This window comes from Zonotrichia albicollis, chromosome 5, assembly GCF_047830755.1.
Source record: "Zonotrichia albicollis isolate bZonAlb1 chromosome 5, bZonAlb1.hap1, whole genome shotgun sequence".
NCBI lineage: Eukaryota > Metazoa > Chordata > Aves > Passeriformes > Passerellidae > Zonotrichia > Zonotrichia albicollis.
In genome coordinates, this window is record NC_133823.1 from 71,165,578 (window position 1) to 71,183,310 (window position 17,733).

General features: G+C 43.8%; 1 protein-coding gene across 11 annotated transcripts in view; it reads right to left on the minus strand.

The window, feature by feature from the left end:
- The window catches only part of BLTP1 (bridge-like lipid transfer protein family member 1), an 86,766-nt gene extending 74,260 nt beyond the window's left edge, over window positions 1-12,506 (minus strand). For 10 of the 11 annotated variants that reach the window (XM_074542029.1, XM_074542030.1, XM_074542035.1 and 7 more), the window contains exons 1-3: window positions 12,153-12,308; window positions 4,656-4,785; window positions 1,365-1,481 (exon numbers count right to left, since the gene is read on the minus strand). In XM_074542029.1, coding sequence (XP_074398130.1) covers window positions 1,365-1,481; window positions 4,656-4,752 — 214 coding nt within the window. In that variant the 5' untranslated portion in view covers window positions 4,753-4,785; window positions 12,153-12,308. Of the gene's footprint in view, window positions 1-1,364; window positions 1,482-4,655; window positions 4,786-12,152; window positions 12,309-12,487 lie in introns of those variants that run through there. The other variant, XM_074542027.1, reaches the window with a different exon arrangement.
- Window positions 12,507-17,733: the final 5,227 nt, after the last annotated feature.

Below are 17,733 nucleotides of genomic sequence, written 5' to 3' on the forward strand. Positions count from 1 at the left end.
AAAAATAAAAGCTTATTACCCTAAAGCTGTTGATTTTGTGAACAGAGAGAATACAGCATTCCATGACCTGAAATGGGTTAACTGGGTATCTTGAGTTCCTTTTCTGAAGGCAAGCCAGAGATTCAGAACAAAGCACACAACTGAGGGACGCTGGGTTTGGCAGCACCCAACAACACAACCCTGAGGTACATGAGTCACTCAGAAACACCCAGGTGCCATGCAAATCTCTAAAGAATTAGAAAAGCTGTTTTGAACATTTGGAGTTTCAGGACATTGTGTGCAAGACCATAATCAGAGGAACAAAGATTCCTGATGGACTGTTTTTCAAAATTTTAAATGGCTGTAAGGAGCTTGGTCCAATTATTACAACAAATTATGTTTGCAGCAAGAAGGATTAATAAGTATGAAAAGACCAGCAGGTAATGCAACAGCCCAGATTTTTGCTAAAGCTTTTCACCTCACTCACAGAAAGTACACCATAATTTAAAAAAAACAAAACAAAAAAACCCACCATCAAAATAAACATTAAACGACTGAAACCAAGTAGTAAATGGTGGGATTTAATTAACATTATGTTCCACTTGCTGATGAGGCTCATAAAGAACACCACATATGGCCAGCCATGTCAGCTGTCCTTACTTAATGGCAATTTCACAGAGAAATTTTTATTAAAAGCCTACAGATCAAGTGCAGCAGGCAGTAAATATTTCATCTATTTCACTCTTCCAAAAAGCTGGATTTGAATGTGGTGTGGAATTCAGTTCTTAGGTACTTGAGGATATCAGCAACTGAATTGCAAGGGTGTCTGTGGCAGGCCAAGTGTGAGTGGGATTTTTTGGTTTGAAGTTTTCACCACATTTATGAGGTATAGTTGTAGAAAAAGTGCAGAACTGAAGTCATTGCTATTCTGTGGAGCAGACAGAGGAAGGCAGGGGAGCAAGTGAAAGAAAATTAGAAGTGTGATCAGTGAGGCTGTGGGCTACAGCCCTCTGTGACTCAGCACCAGATATTTCTGTAAGTGGGTGAGTGCCCAAGTGATTTGTACTGACCTGTTTTACTGAAAAAAGTTTAAAATATTTTAATAAAAAGTTAATGGATTTTGATGCAAAATGTTCTAGCCAGTATCAATTCTACATATCATAGTCCCAGTATGGATCTACCTGTGATTAGTTGTTCTGACAGCTTATTTAGAAAGCAAGGGCAGTGCTGGAACAGGGATTTCATGCTTGAGTCCCTGCTTTAAATCCACTGAATGTTTTCAAATCACTCTAATGAAGGAACACTTGAAGGAAAACTTGAGTTTACTTCAAGATTTTAGCAAACTGGAGCAGACAAAGAGTGGCATGACACGAATCATAACTCACCAATATGGATGTAGCCATGTTTATATAATCTGTTAAGAACCAAGGTCAGAATGAGTCCAATGTTCCGGGAATTATAGTAAGTTAGGTAGATAATCCATCCACAGGACAATATTGTTGCTGTTGAAAGATTACAATGAATTAAAGCACTTTTTAAAGTACACTGACCCAGATAAAAACCTTACCTATCAGGACTAGGAGGCTTAGCAGTGTTCTTCCTGCTCTCCAAAAAAATTGAAACTGATGGGGCAGTTTAATGGATGTTTTCAGAGAGATGGAGGGGGAAATGGGAAGTCCAGAAAAATATACATTCTTCACTGCTCTTCCATTCCCCAAACTATCAAAAATTGTCCTTCCAGAGGACCTGCAGATGGCATCAATTATTTCATACACCACTCACCATTCTAAGAAGTCAGATTTTATAGATTGAGTTGTAACACGCATTGTCCCACATGGACATGAATTTCAGAGCACCCTAAAAAACCTCAACACCAAAGTCATGCTACATACCTTCCCTACTCTTCTCCAAACTGTGAAATTTCTAGTCTTTGATATATTATCACAGGAAACATTATCATATACAAAACCATTTCCTACAACACTGCCTCCTGAGAGAAATGCACCAGCCCTTGGGTTAGCAGAAATACCTCAACAGTTCAAGCATGGAATTTGATAGGGAAAAAAAAGGAAATAGCAATTCAATGAGAAACAAGTTTTTTTTAAAAAAAAATTAGGTCTGCTAGTCCCCAAAGTCATTTTTACTTGAGTTGATTAAGAGCTAGTAACCTATTTCTAATTACAAGGGTTCTCTAAGCTTCCAGAAGGACAAACCCAAAAGGAATGGCACTGCCAAGGAATGGACTAGTTCTAATTCACCTTACTGATAATTACCATTCTGTTTCACCCAAAGCAGAGTGGGGAAAACTCCTGAACTTTGTAATAGAATTTTTTTATTTATGCTAAAAATGGATTCTTTTTTTTTTGTGAAGAATCTAAAGTGCAGAAACACACAGGAACCTTAACTTTGAAGAGATCTCAGATAATTACTGAAAAAAAAAATATTTACAAAACCTATCTATCTGTTCTTCCACTCTCGCTTTATTTTTTTTCTAAATGGATCCAGTGTGACCAAAACTGAAGCAAACCAAGTCTGGGTGGGTGATCCCACAGGAAAGAGCTGGGAGGGTGGAATCTACATCCCAGGGAAGAAACTGCAGCTGGCACTGAGGGCAGGCACACTGCAAGGACAGTGCTTGTGGGATCTCAGCATCTCAGTCCTGAGGTGCCGAGTCACCGAGAGCACCCTTGGGGGGCTCGGGAGTCCTGGAATGTTCCAGAAGTGTCTGGTGGCTGGACTTTGGTCCTACACAGGAGACAACACCTGTATGAGGATAGGAGGGTTTCACCGGGGTGAATGGTGAAGGGATTGGTTAATTAGAGGGTGAGACACAGGGTTTAGGATTTATGTACAGGGGGGTTTAGAGAGGTAAGATGGAGGAATTGGGGTGTGTCCTGTCCTCCTTCTTCTTCTTCTTCTCCTCCATCTTCTGTGGTGATGGTGGCACTTTTGGATTGGTCATTACTGAAAGTGCACCGGGCAATAAGAATAAATGGTATTGGGGAAAAATGATAAATATTGTACACGTAACAATGGGTATAAAGATAGGTGACTGTCCAGAGGGCGAGACAGTGTGCTCATGGCTGACTGCTGAGCAGAGCTCTGTCGGGCTGAAAGAAAATCTTTTAGATAAACAATTAATAAACATAAAAACCGAAAGAAGAACTGAAGCCTCTTCTCGTTCTTTGATACGTGGGCTGTCCCAAGGCCACCCCGGGCCTTTCCAGGCCCTTCAAACGGCCGAAAACCGGACAAGTGCTCACCTCCCCAGGCTCAGGTGAGTGAGCTCCTCCCTGCTGGTGCTCCCTGGGGAGGGAGAAAGGTGGGAGGACTCACACTCTGAGGGTCCACAGAGTTTCATTTGGGATTCAAGTTCAACTTGGCACTGCTGGATGGCTGCAGTCGAGAAGGTGCCCTCTCAAGGTGAAACATACCGAGAAAAATTGGGAAACCAGTGCTCTTTCCAGTTCTGACCCATTGCCTTCAGCACTAGACTCACCTCTGCCACAAACTGCCTTTCCCTTCACCAAATCCCATAAACTTCATTAATTTCATTATTATATTCTTGATTTTTAAAGCTTCTGCACTAAAACCAAGTTCTGGAAATTGCATTGCAGAAGTTTTACTGCATGTGATTTTTAGAAATGATTCCAGAAGTGAGCAGTGGCTCTTTGAGGAGCATGTTCATTTCTGGAATTCATCACCTTTTACTGAGAGCAGTAGTTAGCTGTTTCAGCACTCAGGAGAGGCAAACACTGATATCTTTTTATGCTCCCTTATAGCAGGATGCCAGAGGTCAGCAGATAAAAGCAAAGGAGGGAAGGCTGGTTGAAATTGCCTTAATAAACATCATTCCAATGTGTTTCTATCCCAGCCTCATAACAGGAAGCAAGGCAAAGCTTTTGAAGACAAAATTTTCACATCTATTTGCATCTGTTCCACATTTTACCATGAGCTACTACCAGTGACTTCCCCTATTTCCATCCTGACTTCACTGAGAACTCTGTGTTGAATACAAACTTTCCATTCCAACATTCTAGAAGTTGAACATAAACAGTAAGCACCCTCAAATAATTTACCTATGTCCTTTCTATTTCATATGGCCTATGGAAAAATAACTCCAGTATATCAATAGCCAATAGACTTGAACTTGTCAGAAGTGAAAGTGAAAAAATGCAATTGTTGATCCTGTGCTGCCCCTCACTCCAAGTCCAAGAGTCAAGGCTGGCAAGCAGGCATTATCTAATTACCTACCTTTGGAAAAGTCTGAATTCATTGCACACTTTCAGTATTCTTACATGCACCTGAGTACAACTTCATATTTACTTGGCTGTCCTTGAGCCACTTGTTCATAGATGAATAAAAATGCCTACACCAATATAAGCAATAGCACTAGTGCTAAAGAAAAACTAAATCAGCATACCTAAATCAGGCATGTTTACAAACCTAGCTCATAGCTGACTGAATGACAGCTTGGCTTAAAGGCTCACTGTGGCCCACAACTTAGTCAGGAAGCTGTGTCATTAAACACAATAGTCCTTAAATCACTTTCCAAATTACACCCGATGAAATGGCAGGCAGGCACAGATTGGAAGTTATTGTAGCTGACTGTCATGCTAATCCTTTGTTATGGTGCCACAGAATAAATGTAACCAAGACAGAAGAATTAACCTTACCTACTAACAGCCACACCACGTTGGAGTCATGTTCTGTCAGGAAATCTTCCAGCTGTGTGATACTTGGGACAAAACTGTCATTTTTTCTTTGATCCATTGCTACACTGTTTTTGCACCAGCACCTATAGAACTGAAAGAACAAGAAAAACATTGCAAAACCTAAATTAATAACAAGCACAGTACAGTTTGGAATAAATGGAATATGTACCATCTTAAGTCATCCCCAGCAGTGTGTTTCACACAAATACATATGTACTTGTTTTATTCCTTCAATAACAACTTCATGATTCTCAGGCACCTCCTCTTCTACTCCAGAGCTCCAGAAACACTTCCACTCATCTCTGCTGGAACAGTTTCCTGGCACAAGACTGCCCCAAACAAACTACATATCAACAAAACACCAAAATATACCAAATTTAGTACCCTGGGTGCCCTGTACAGCATACAAAAGCAAATAAATGTCTAAAACTGCTGTGGCACAGCACTAAGTCAAAAGGCAACTGAACATACAAGTAAAAATGAGGCTGTATTAAGCTCACTAACATGCAAAAATGTAACATGAGACTAAACCCCTGCCCTTGCAGAAAGAAAGGCCAAAGGAGACACTTCCAGGAGTTACAGAAAATTCCCAAAACCTCCTGATCTGCTGTGTCCATAATTCTCCTTAAGGATGGGTTTGTATCATTCTGTTAAAACTGACTGTCTGGTTGATCTGTCATAGAGAACAGAAAACCAGTCCTTTGGATCTTACACATTTCTTCAAATCACCCAAAAATCACCTTGCAACTGGGTTTATATTAATTAAATGTGATTAGCAGGGAGTTGCTCAGCTCAGCAACACCTGTAATTACACAGCAGTATTTTTGTGGCATTGGTTTCATTTGCAGTCTTCTCCTTTGGATATTATATGTCACATCTTCTTATAGAAAAAGAAGCATTGATTCTGCTTCTTTTTTTATTTTTTATTTTCTAACACCTTCCAGCTCCTGGCAGCCTGTCCTCCTGACAGTATTCACCTTCAAAAAATATGAGCAGACCTTATTCCCTTTTGTTATGAAGTCTCTGTGGGTTTCTCCATCAAGGGCTGTAGGACATAAAACTAATATTGATGAGTCCTTAATTTTTCAGCCAAACAGCTTTGAATAATTAGTATTTGCAAATGTTAGCAGCAAATGTAGCAATTCATCTGTTTTTATCCTTTAATACTCAAACTACTCTTATTATTTTAACTGGAGGAAGTTGGGGGGGAAGCTGCCTTTAATGCACTTGTTTCTCCTGCTGTACCTGAACCAACAGCCTGTGTTTAGAACAACAATAGCAGTACAGTCCCAAGAATAAGGGTTAATAATTTGTTCATTACCCCTTCTGCAAGAAGACACAGAATGGGGAGGAAATAGCATGAAAGCAGCAAACAATAAAAAAAAAGAAACAACAAAGAAACACAATGAACCAACACCAGTTTCCAGCAGGGATGATAAAAAAGCTACCAAACTTACTGCCCTACAAGGAGGAGGAATAAGAGGAATAAACACCACACAAATGCACACAGACTAAGAAAGGAGCCATTGTTTCAGAAGGGGCCTCAGAGCAGCAAATGAAATCACATAATGGCACTGTGATTTGCTTTAAGACAGGCACAGTACCCTGATAAAAAAGCCACATGTCAGCGTGTGGATGGAGCAGATGATGCCTCTGCAGGAGCCTCCAGAGCCTTTAACCCCTGAATCACAGGGTAAAGAGAAAAAGCCAAATCAACACTTGCAGCATAAAAGGATGCAAGGACTTGACCTCTCCCTTTCTCACCTAAGGACAACAGTGTCACTCTGTTGTGACCCAGATCACCACGGAAATGTTATCAGTAGGTAAGGACTGAATATCTATTGCCTCAACCACCAATATTTAATCTCATCAAGGAAGCAAGAAATTATCACCCAAAATGACATTATACTGAAACATGACTAAAAATCATTAAACAGAACAGTGGCAAGACAACCTGGAGACTGCAACTATTGAATCTTGATACTTAGCTACTTAAAAAAAGACAGTGTACTGGATGGACATACTTTCAATTTTTTTCTGGGATGCATTTCCTACCTGCGTGCAAATAAATTCAGGAATCCCCCATCACTCAGCATGTGTCAATACAACATATTTGAGCTTCAAAGAGGATCCTTTAAAACCCTAGCCCCCCATCACTCAGCATGTGTCAATACAACATATTGGAGCTTCAAAGAGGATCCTTTAACACCCTAGCCCACTGATTTGGGTTTTTTCTTTCATTAGGGCAGTCTCTGCCCTTGATCAAGTTCCTGGAGGGAGGATGCTGGCAATAAAAGTGTAAGCACCCTAAGCCAGACAGTAGCAACACCTACACTGGATGTGAGCTCTCAACACACCTCTCAGAGCAATCAGGTGTTTAATCCACTTAGGATCATTAATTACTATAGTAAAAAGCACAGACTTAAGGAGTGCACGGTGCTCATAATGTCCCTGTGCATTTATAAGGTCCAGGGGATGAAGGGGCAGGATTGCACCATCAGGATAACTTATGGTGACTTAGAACAGACACAATTTTCCTCTCAGGATAACTTCGAGGAAGAAATGCCATCTTACCAGCACTCCTCCCAGCCCCTATACACTGTAACCATTGCTTTAAACCCTGGGCCATACACTGTAACCACAGCTGCGAGTCCTGCAGCCTCTCACTGCCCACACCCTGCTGCAAATTCACATTTACTCCTGCGTGCAAACCCAGCTCTGCCATCACAGCAAACTGCTGCTCTCCCCAGGAACAGTGATCCATAGGCTGGAATGGTCTGTCATGCTGCCTACTGAATTCTCTGAAGCAAAACCCCACAAGGAACTACCCTTGGAATGACAAGACCCCAGGGTGTGAAGCTGACTCTTGCCAACCATGCAAATACACAAAAGGAAATGTAACAAAGAGGAACAGAAACCCAGAAGTTCATATTTGTTTCTCTGCGTTTATTTAGCATCTTTTCTCAAGGTCTGTGCTGTTCTGTGATGAAATACAGTCTAAGCCCATGATAAGTGTTTGGATTTATTTGCCTTATTGTTTAAACACATTTTCACTATTCATTATGTCACTTGTGCCTCTCATTTACCACACACCACGTTAATAACTACAAAATGTATTAGCTCTCTCCTGGGAAGAGGACAGAAGAAAAGAAATATTCTGTGGCGCTGAGGCGACAGAACACTGATACTCATATTTTATCTTCACAGCAGTCCTTTGGGGCATCATGTCGTTGTCTCTCCCCAAATGAGTATCTGAAGCAAGGAGAGATAAAGGCCAAATCCCTCATTTATGATGCCCAAACTGAAATACCAGAGGACTGCTTTTCAGGTTATGCACGTTTGGAGCACTCAGCAGGCTCAAGGCAGGCACTGGACTGCCTTAAAGATATGAGGGCTTGATTTTCCTGTGAAGCTGCACCTCATGGTCAGCCAGGCTGTCTTTACAGCAAAAATATATACTTTACAGACTTTAAAAAGTGAATTTTAATTACTTGTGTCACACATAATCCATTCTCCACAGCACTAAAAAGAGGCAAGGGAAGTTATAATCCTGAGGGGATGCACCTCATTTTCAGCCTGCTCCCTGTGTTACAAGTCCAAACCAATTTTCACCGCAAATATTCCATCCCTAAAATGCCAAATACTCAAAAGCAGCTGCTCCTAATCTTTATAAACTCATCCCAATCACATCAGATGAGTAAACTCGTATTAACCTCAGCCTGGCAAATTAACTCAACACCAAGAACAAACCTCTGCTTGAGCTAAGCCATGAAATATTTACAGGAGGCATGCATATATGCAAGGGCTGGCAGGAGAGAAACCAGAAATTCAGTGACCAGAGTGCAGCCACTTGGCAGGGACAGCTTTCCCACCTGGAAAAGGTCTGTCCTGCACCTACAGCTGAGCACAAAGGCAACAAATGTTTTACTCAGTGCCTGGGAACATTAGGGTGATGCAGGTCTTGAGCTGGGCAAGTTGAGGAGAAAGAACAAGAAATGTCTCTTTACCACGTCCTTTGTAAAGTCATTTTCTTGGCATGTCAGAGAGAGACAGCTGAATAAAAGGGGTGTCCAAAGGTGGGGGAAAAACCGGCATTTTATATTGAGAAGAAATACTTTTATATGGTCATGAAGTGGGTAGGGAAATAAAGGACATGGCAATTCTCTTCTTGCTGCTGGAATTCTCAGGGGGAATAAACCAGGAGTTTAAATTTGCCAGACATATCCTTCAGATCTACACAAAATCAAGTGCTTATCAAATACATGTTAATTGGTGTTATTAGAGGTTAGCTGCCATTCCAAGGATACTCCCAACTTCCACAGCAATTACTAATCAGTGGAGTTCCAATTACACCCAAAGTGCCACATTAAATCCCCCTGGTGTCAATAAATGCATGTAGATGACATGTCTGGATGCCTCATCTCAAACAAGAAGCCATACCTAAGGCAGCTCTTTAAAGGAAAGAAAAGGTATTTTTGGCACTACCCACTCCATCACTGCCTTTCAAAGGGTCTCCAGCACGACTGCTGTGAAATGAGAGGTTCAGATAAGTAAATGATATAACAAAGGAGGCTCACAAACACAGACACAGTTCTCCTCTCAGGATATTCTCACACTGTCAGCACCCAGAGGCACATTAAACACTTCTCACAAAACAAAAAGCTGCCAACCTTGGCACCCATCCCAAAACTCTCCAGCTAGGTCAAACACTTCAAACCCATCCCAGCACAGCTTAGGAAACTCGGCTGCTCTTCAGTCAGCAAGCAAAGGAAAGAGGAAGGAAGAGAAGGAAAGTTCTTCTCAAAAAAAAACCAAAAAACCGCACAAAACAGACAAAAAACTAAGTGAAGTGACAGCACCCACAGAGCAATTCTGCCACAGGGCAAATTGCATTGCTCTCATACCGGGTACCCAATTGAAATGAGCTCTGAGCTTTTTTAAGCAAACAGCAAACAATCAGGTCTATTTCCCTCCCTGCCTGCCCGTGCCTGAAGTCCCACTAGCGGTAAACTGTAAACAAAATAAACTAGAGCTTTAATTATGCTAATGAAATCCTGCTACAGCCCCAGCAGAAGCAGCTGCGCTGAAAGCAGAGCCACACCTGGTCGAGCCGGTGTGTGGACAGCCTCAGCCAAACACAATTTGCACTACAGTAGCTCAGCAAATAACAGGTCTACTTCAAAATTCATTAAATCAAAATAAAGCATACTCAAAGGAACGGTAAGATACAAGATAAAAATCATTCTCACAAAAGCCTGCCCAATGAAGTTGAGTTTCACAGCGCAAGTGGTAGCTTTTATTTATCTATTTTTAATAGTAAATGACACGAGTTTTCCCAGGAAAGAGATCAAAGACAAACTCCTGCTATGGCAACCAACACACAGTACTGCCACTGCTAGCCTAGGAATGCCTGCTTCAATTGGGATGATTTTTCATTTAACTGTTTAAAATTAAAAATATACTTCTTAACTTTGCCTCCCAGACTTCTTCAGGGGAGCTGGCTCTTTTCCTGCTTACATTGCCAAGCTGCAGAGGAAAAAAAAAAGGAACCCCAAAACCCACAAACAGAAGAACCTACAGGCTTACAGCAGTAGAAATAAATAAGAATTTCCCTCATGCACACTCCTCAACTTAGAGGGAAAAATAAAAATATTGCCTTTGGGGCCTTTGTTGTTGGTTTTAACAAGGCAATAACTTTTTTCTCCCTTTTTCAACTTGAGGACAGCACTGTACCTTTGAAATACTCTATGAAACCAAGCCATCTACTCCACACCTATGAATTCTTCCAGAAGCATACTTCCTCTACATTTCTCTTTTGATACATCACCACAATTTGGAGAAAGAGGAAGTCTTTGCCACAAATCACACCAAGAGTCAGTCTTGTAGCTACACACAGCATCATCCTTAAGGGAACTGCCTGTATCTTCACCCCAGCCTGGAGTCCCCACAAAGATTTGGGTGCAGCAACAAGTGCTAGAATAAGTTATGTGAGGAGATAAGCAGCGATAGGAGAAGCTGCTACACGTCACAGGAACATGTGAGAACTCTGCTCGCTGCTAACCAAAAGCACTAACTAACCTCTTGCCTATTTCCCCCAGGATGAAATGGTGCAAAAGAGCAATGGCCAAACAGCAGCTGATGCACATTTCACATGCCAAAGCTCCCTAACAGCATTCCCAAAAGGGTGAGTGACTTCAGCACGCCACAAACAAGGATAAGATCCCCTTAAATGCGTCCATACCTCCAGACAACGAGCCAGACGATCCACGAGGAGTAAAAGCTACTCATGATCACTGCCAGAATGTGCAAATTCAGGCCATGACCCTAAACAAACATCCCCGATCGTCCATTCAGAGCCAACTGCCTAAGTGGACAATCAATACTGGTTTTATCAATGGCTGTTTGAGTAACCTATTAACACACTTTAACAAACAAGAGGAATACTCCCTCCTCCCCCTCCAGTTTTTCTTCTCAGTTTCAAAATTTCTGGCCCCACTGTTTAGCTGCTCACGGCACATAAAAAGCAGGGGAGGGAAACCCTGCACGGCTGCAATAAAAAGAACAAGCCAAAAAAGCAGAATTACTGGATTAAGTGACACAACAGAAGAACTCACATGGCAACAACTGTGGCCTTTTGTATATTAAACCTGAGAAAGTTACACATCGCAGCAAACTGTCAACTTGCGAAGTTTTCACAAAGTTGAGTGAAGGCTGCTGTGGAGATGGATCTTAGGATGGGAAACCAGAGCAGACAGAGCTTGTGATTGGGATATTTGCTACATGACTACCTCTAAAACACACCTCCCCGGTATCAGTGTTATATTATGTATTATATCTGTTATGCACACGTTACATTGGTAACTGTATCGGGTTTTTTATTGATAACGCAAAGTGCAAGCACCTTATCATAACATCGTTACGTATCATCACCACTACAGCTTCAGACACACCAAAAAGCAGGTGCACGTCGTGTTAAATCTCCGTGCGTGTGCTAAACCCTCTCAGGACCAGAGGCACCGGCAGACATCGCCTTCCACCGCCCAGGGACCAGCCCAGGGAAACTTCCCTCGCAGGCCAGACACAACCGGAGGCTGTGAGCTCCCGCCCCCGGCCTTACAGCCGTTCTGCACGGCGTTACCGCCCGCCAAAGGGGAAACACCGAATTCCCGACACCGGAGGGGCTTCTCCTGGCATCGCTCCCCCGCGGGGCGGCGGGCACCACGGCGGGACCGGCCCCCGGGGTCACCACACGGCCCTGCGGGGCGGAAGGACAGGCACCGGGCCTCCTCCCGTCCCGGCCCGGCGGAGCCCCGCGCCGAACCGCGGCTCCTCCCGGCGCGGGGGCGGCTGCGTGTTCCCGGCAGGCCCAGGGCGAGCGGCGGGGCCGAGCCCTGCGAGCCGGGCCGATCCCGGTGGGGAGCGGAGCGCAGCCCGGTCCCGGCTCCCCCCCGCACTTACGCCATCGCCCTCCGCGGCTTCTCCCCCGCGGACCCGGAACCGGCGGCGGCGGCGGCAGCCGGGGCCCTCCCGCACCTCACGGTGAAGGCGCGGCCCCGCCCACGGCGCCGCCGCAGCCAACCGAGAGGCGCCGCCGGCCGGCGCGGCCAATGGCGAAGCCGTCCGCCCCCCGCGGGGGCGGGACCGAGGCGCCGCTCCGCCAATGGCGAGGGGCGGTGCCGCCCCGTGTGTGTGTGCGGGGAGCCGCGCCCGCCCATCCGCGGCGCGCGCAGGCGCGGGCACAGCTGGAGCCGCCAGATGTGCGCGGGGGCCGCGGGCGTGGCCGGGGCCGGTACCTTGCGGGGCTGGCGGGCACACGGCTCCCGAATTGGAGTGTCGCCGATGGATCCTGCCCCCGGCGCGGTTGGGTACCCGTTATGTCGGGAAAAGGGGTTGTGCCCGCCCGGCAGCGGCTGACGGAGCGAGCGCCTGCGCGCCCGCGGCACCTGCCGCTCGCCCGTGTCCACGCAGCGCCTAACTGCGAGGCACCGGAGGCGTTTGTTGGCCGAGCCGCCCGGTAACGGGCTGTCCGTTTTGCCGCCCGTTAATTGTGCCCTCCGAAGCAGGTGAAGAAAGCTGGCCCCCGAAACCAGATAAAAAGTGAATTTTCAGGGTTTTTTGAACACATGTGCTCGTGACTTGACTGCCACGTGTAGCCAAATAGGATAAGTACACACATTTCTTCAAAATCGCCCAGACATGATAAAACATACAGAATTCTTTAAAATCACTCAGGCGTGCATCCTCCAGCCTTCAGTAGCATACTAGGGAAAACCAAAACAGTCACTCTGTGTGTGCGTGTTCATGTGCCTTCTTCCATGAGTTCCTTGCACACTGTCAACACCGGTGCTGAACTCCACGGTCCCTCAATGCCCCCGAGGTTTCCAGAAGCTGCACCACGCCGTGTCTCCTGAGGGATGCCCATCCTTGGGCACCTGGATCCTGGCTGTTGTACCCCCTGGTACCTCTAAAATAAATCCTGTGGGTGAGAAACACAGAACCCCTAAGCCATGGTGCTGCTCTCCCTGGTCTGACAGTGAGACCCATCCGTGGATTTGCTTGGGCCAAAGTGAAACTCAGCCCAGCTGAGCAGAGGGCTCATGGCTCCTCTCCGTGAGCCACCCCTGGCTCACATCTGCTCCAGCATTCCCCATGGTTTTCCCTGCAGAGCCAACTTTCAGCTGGATCAGCAAACACAAGGGCACAGATGCCCCTGGGGGCCTGGCAGGAACTCCTAACCTGGGCACAGAAAGGCACTGGCAGGATTATCCTTGAGCAGTGCCACACAGCACAGGGGAACCCAGACCCCAGCTGCCTCCAGCGCCCTGCTGCACACAGCTGTGCTCAGAGCAGCTCCAGGCATCCCCCACCCAGCAGATGAGCCAGAATCAAAGCCAGCATTTATCCTCACTGGTGGACAAGGTTTATCCTCACTGTTGTCTGCTGCATTCCCATCATACTAAGCACAGGAAGGAAAATATTGTTTAAGTATTCCTGGGTTTCACATTGAAGGCCCCCCTTCCACCTCCTTCCCTGCTAGTGCACTCCAGCACTCTTCCCTGGCCTGCTGTGCCAAAGAGATAGAGTCTTGGGAAGCTCTTCCAAATTTTGTCCACAGGGTGCCTCAAGGCTTTAATAAGGTCCATACAGATAAGTCACACAAAAAAAATTTAGCTCAAAATTATCATTAGATGTTATCATATACAGCAAGGGTTCCACATTGCTAGAGTTTTATACTTTCATGATGTTTCTCACAGACAGCTCCTCTAAGCACTGCCTTTTCCTTCTCCTCACAGCACCCAGCTGACTCCAGTTCCACTCAGCCAACCAACCCACTATTTTATAGCACTCTTCTTGTTATTGGCTACAGCTGTGGCCTGTTAAAGTCAGGCCTGCTCCTAATCTGGAATAATTAACCCAGCTGCAACTCTTTAGGGAGTAAGATTACTTTCTATACTACCTTTATCTATACTACCTTTATATTTTTATATTCTGCTGTAAAAGATGGAGGTTAAAGCTTTAATGCTGGAGCAGGCCTGGCTGGAAAACTGAAATAGGGAATTAACGCAAGGAAAAATATTTACCCCTCTACACCTCTGAACCTATTTGTTTTCTAAAGGACACTATTATTCACATTCTCTGTAAAAGAAACGTGCACTTTCTTCTCACAAAAATATTTTTATGTTTGACTACACTTATTTTTAAACTCTTATTAATACAGGGCAGAATGTGTCCCAGAACAACCAAAATAAGACAGAGGGAGAAATTATTTCTATTCTTAGAGTAATACCTCAACTTCAAGTTACCAGGTTTGAAATAGAAAAGCCAGGATAGCCAAAACTCTGGGTCTTGTTCCAGTTCCATTGGTGGGCAGGAAATGAAGAGGCTTTAAGGCTACTTGTGCAACAGAAAAAAAATCAAGTGCAGAATTTATTCCACACAGTATTTTTAAGCAAAGGTCAGCTTAAGTCCAAAATGTTGAACTAAAATATGAGCCCCTGTGTGTATTTGCAAGCTGTGATTTAACAGCTTTGCTTTGCCTTAGTTCAGCCAGCAGCACTGTAGTTTTCTCTTTGTTCCTTCTTTTGTTAATGCATCAAGAATAAGAACTATTTCCAAAAGTGGTAACAAAGAATAATTTTAGCAATTAGTGCCAACAATTCATATAAATTTAAGATTTAGATTTGTTCTGTTTTCTGATCCCTCTATTTTTATGCCTGAGCATTATTTTTTCAGCATCATTTCACTTGGTTCAAGGAAATTAGTTCTCAGGCTCTCACCATGCCTTGCATGTGGACAATGCACTGAGTCACTGCATCCCAGCCTGGGACTGTGGAAAATGGGTGCCAGGATTTTCTCTTTTTAGGTGGCCTCTTGGTGTTGTGTGCAAGTTTGTGACCCCTGAGTGCAGCTCCCTGGAAGTTGGGCTGTTGCCTGGGTGTGACAGGGACTGGTGGTGGCTGCTGTAGGTTAGTGCTGACGTGAGCTTTGTGGATTCTCACAGCACCCCTGCCTGATTGCCTGCTGCTTTTTTGAAGATTGCATTTTTGGGATGTTTGCCTCTGATGCTGATTTCCATCACCAGTTTCATTCCTTCCATTGCCTCCCATGACCTTTTGGGGGAGTGTCTATAAATTAGCTCCTGATATTTTTCCCCTGCTTTCTTTTCATTCTCTCTCTTCTTAAAGGAGTTTTTTCCTTCATTTTCTTTCCAATAAGGAATGATGCCAAATCACTTTTCTCAGCCCTTCCTTCTGTGCCCTGATTCCAGACAATAAAATATATTTGACATTTGAAATTTATTTGTAGAAATTACTTTTAAAAGGGTAAACTAATAATGAAAGCTTGAAGATACCTTAGCCACACAGACCTAAAAGCTCATGTCATAGGAGAAATGAATTGATTAGTTACCTTTGTCTTCTGTAAGCCAGTTGATGACTCAGATCTGAAGCACCAGGAAAGCCTCTCCTGACACACTGAGCCATTCTCGGGGCAGTTTGAGATTACCAGATGAAATATAATGCACTGCAACACAATTCAGTACCTTTAAAGCAGAGTAACAAAATGACTGTAATATCTAGATTCACATTTTGCAGGCTGGGGCTAAATCAAAGGGTTGTTTCACCCTTGTCTGCTCTGTGACATACCAGAGGTTCATTTCCTTTTTGGGGCAAAGCTGGCAGCTTTTGATGGTGTTATGTATATGCACACAGCAAGAATGGCCCAGGCTTCAATGTTGTCTCTAGGGTGTAACTTTTCAATCTTGCTCAAAATTTTTCTCATGGTCTAGAAAACAGAGAATATTTCATCCCTCATTCTTCCCAGCGTTTGATGTTGCATCTCTAGTTATCAGCATGGCAACTGAAAAGAGATTTTGTAAATGTTGTCCCATTATACAGCTTTCAAGTTAAGGAAAGTTACATTCTCTATGCTTTAACTTGTTTTACATTGGGTGGCATGACCATTCACCTCAGTATGTTTATTTTCATGCCTGAAATTTCAAGACTTTCTTTGTAAGCAAAGAGGAATAGTTGAGTAAAAGCACTGTCTTTAAATTATTTATGCCTCTTCTGCTTTGCAGTGGGAGATGCTTCTCTGAACACTGTTCTAAAAGCTCCCAAGTCATTTAGCCCATTGCTTTATCTTTGGGTGATGCCATCCAAGGTCAAAGAGAAGCTGACGTTGAAGCTGCCAGAATTTGTTTAGACAGAATCAGAAAGCTGCTGGGTACCTGATACTATTTAACAAAAGCAAAAATATGACCATGAATATTCATAGTCTTTTCTGGGACTTAAGCCATTCACCTTGTTAGGGCAGCCCTGGCATTTTTCAGGGGAATGGAGCAGTCACTGCCCAGCTGACATTAAATGGCACTCACAGGTATGACCCCTCTAAGAGCCCTGCAGGAACCCAGGAAGCAGAATCAGGCATTCACCATCGGAGCTGGAAGCTGATTCAGTGGCATCAGTTACTTGAGGAGACAATTCATTTAATCAGGAGGCTCTAAAGAGCCCTTCCATTGCTTATCAGATTGAAAAGCCCTTGTCAGGCAATCCTCTTGCAGGCAGTTCTGTGGGAATAGCAGGGAATTGTTTTCCTGGTGCTGTTTGCTATCCAAGGAGACTGCAGTGTGCAGCCATGGGCATCTCACACCTTTGGTGGACCAAGAGCAGCATGCTAATCAAATCAGAATTCCAAATATTTCCCTTTTGCTCCCAGCTGAGACAACAATTGCAAATAAATAGAAAAGAGAAAAGCACATTACTACCACTCTGTGTATTGTGAAACTTTATTCTGTCTTCAGCTGTGCTTTAGTGAGGGGTTTGAAGTTGCTGGAGCTGTGAGAATATCAATGGTTGATTTGTGCTTCTTCTAAATAACATCAGCATTTACTATAAGAGTTCATTCTAGATTACATTAACAACAAACAAACACTGAGCTTAGAGATAAAGAAATATAAATATTCCTTATGCAAAATACTCAGAACACTCCAAAAACTCACTTCAACAAACCAGAAGCTGCTGGGTCAAAACACCCACATCCTTTAACTTCAGGGCAAAATCTTAAATTCTTTGGTTCTTTTCATCTGAGGATAAAATCACAGACACTTAGTTCAGAAAACAAACAAATATTAATAATTTGTTTTAAGTACATAATTTGCCAGAGCTGGAAGTCGCTTGTTATCAATTACAGAATTAATTTATTCCATACTTGACCTTTCAGTACTCAGTGTCTGTTTAACTTCCAAAGCATATTTATTCAAGGAGTTTCACTGAACATTGCCTGTCTTCCAAAGGAGTTCCCCATTCCGTGGTGCACCCAAAAACTGATTCTCAAACAGGTCCCTTAATTGAGGAAATTATCCTTGCTCTGTTGTCTGGATCTTTGCACCCAGATCTTATGTGAATATAAGAAAAATGTAGAAAGATCAAGATATTCTTAATTCAATCCCTAAACAAAATGCAAAGGAAAACATAACTTACCTTACCTAAAGGATATGCTGTCATATTCCTCTAAACTAAGCAATATCATTTTCACTTTA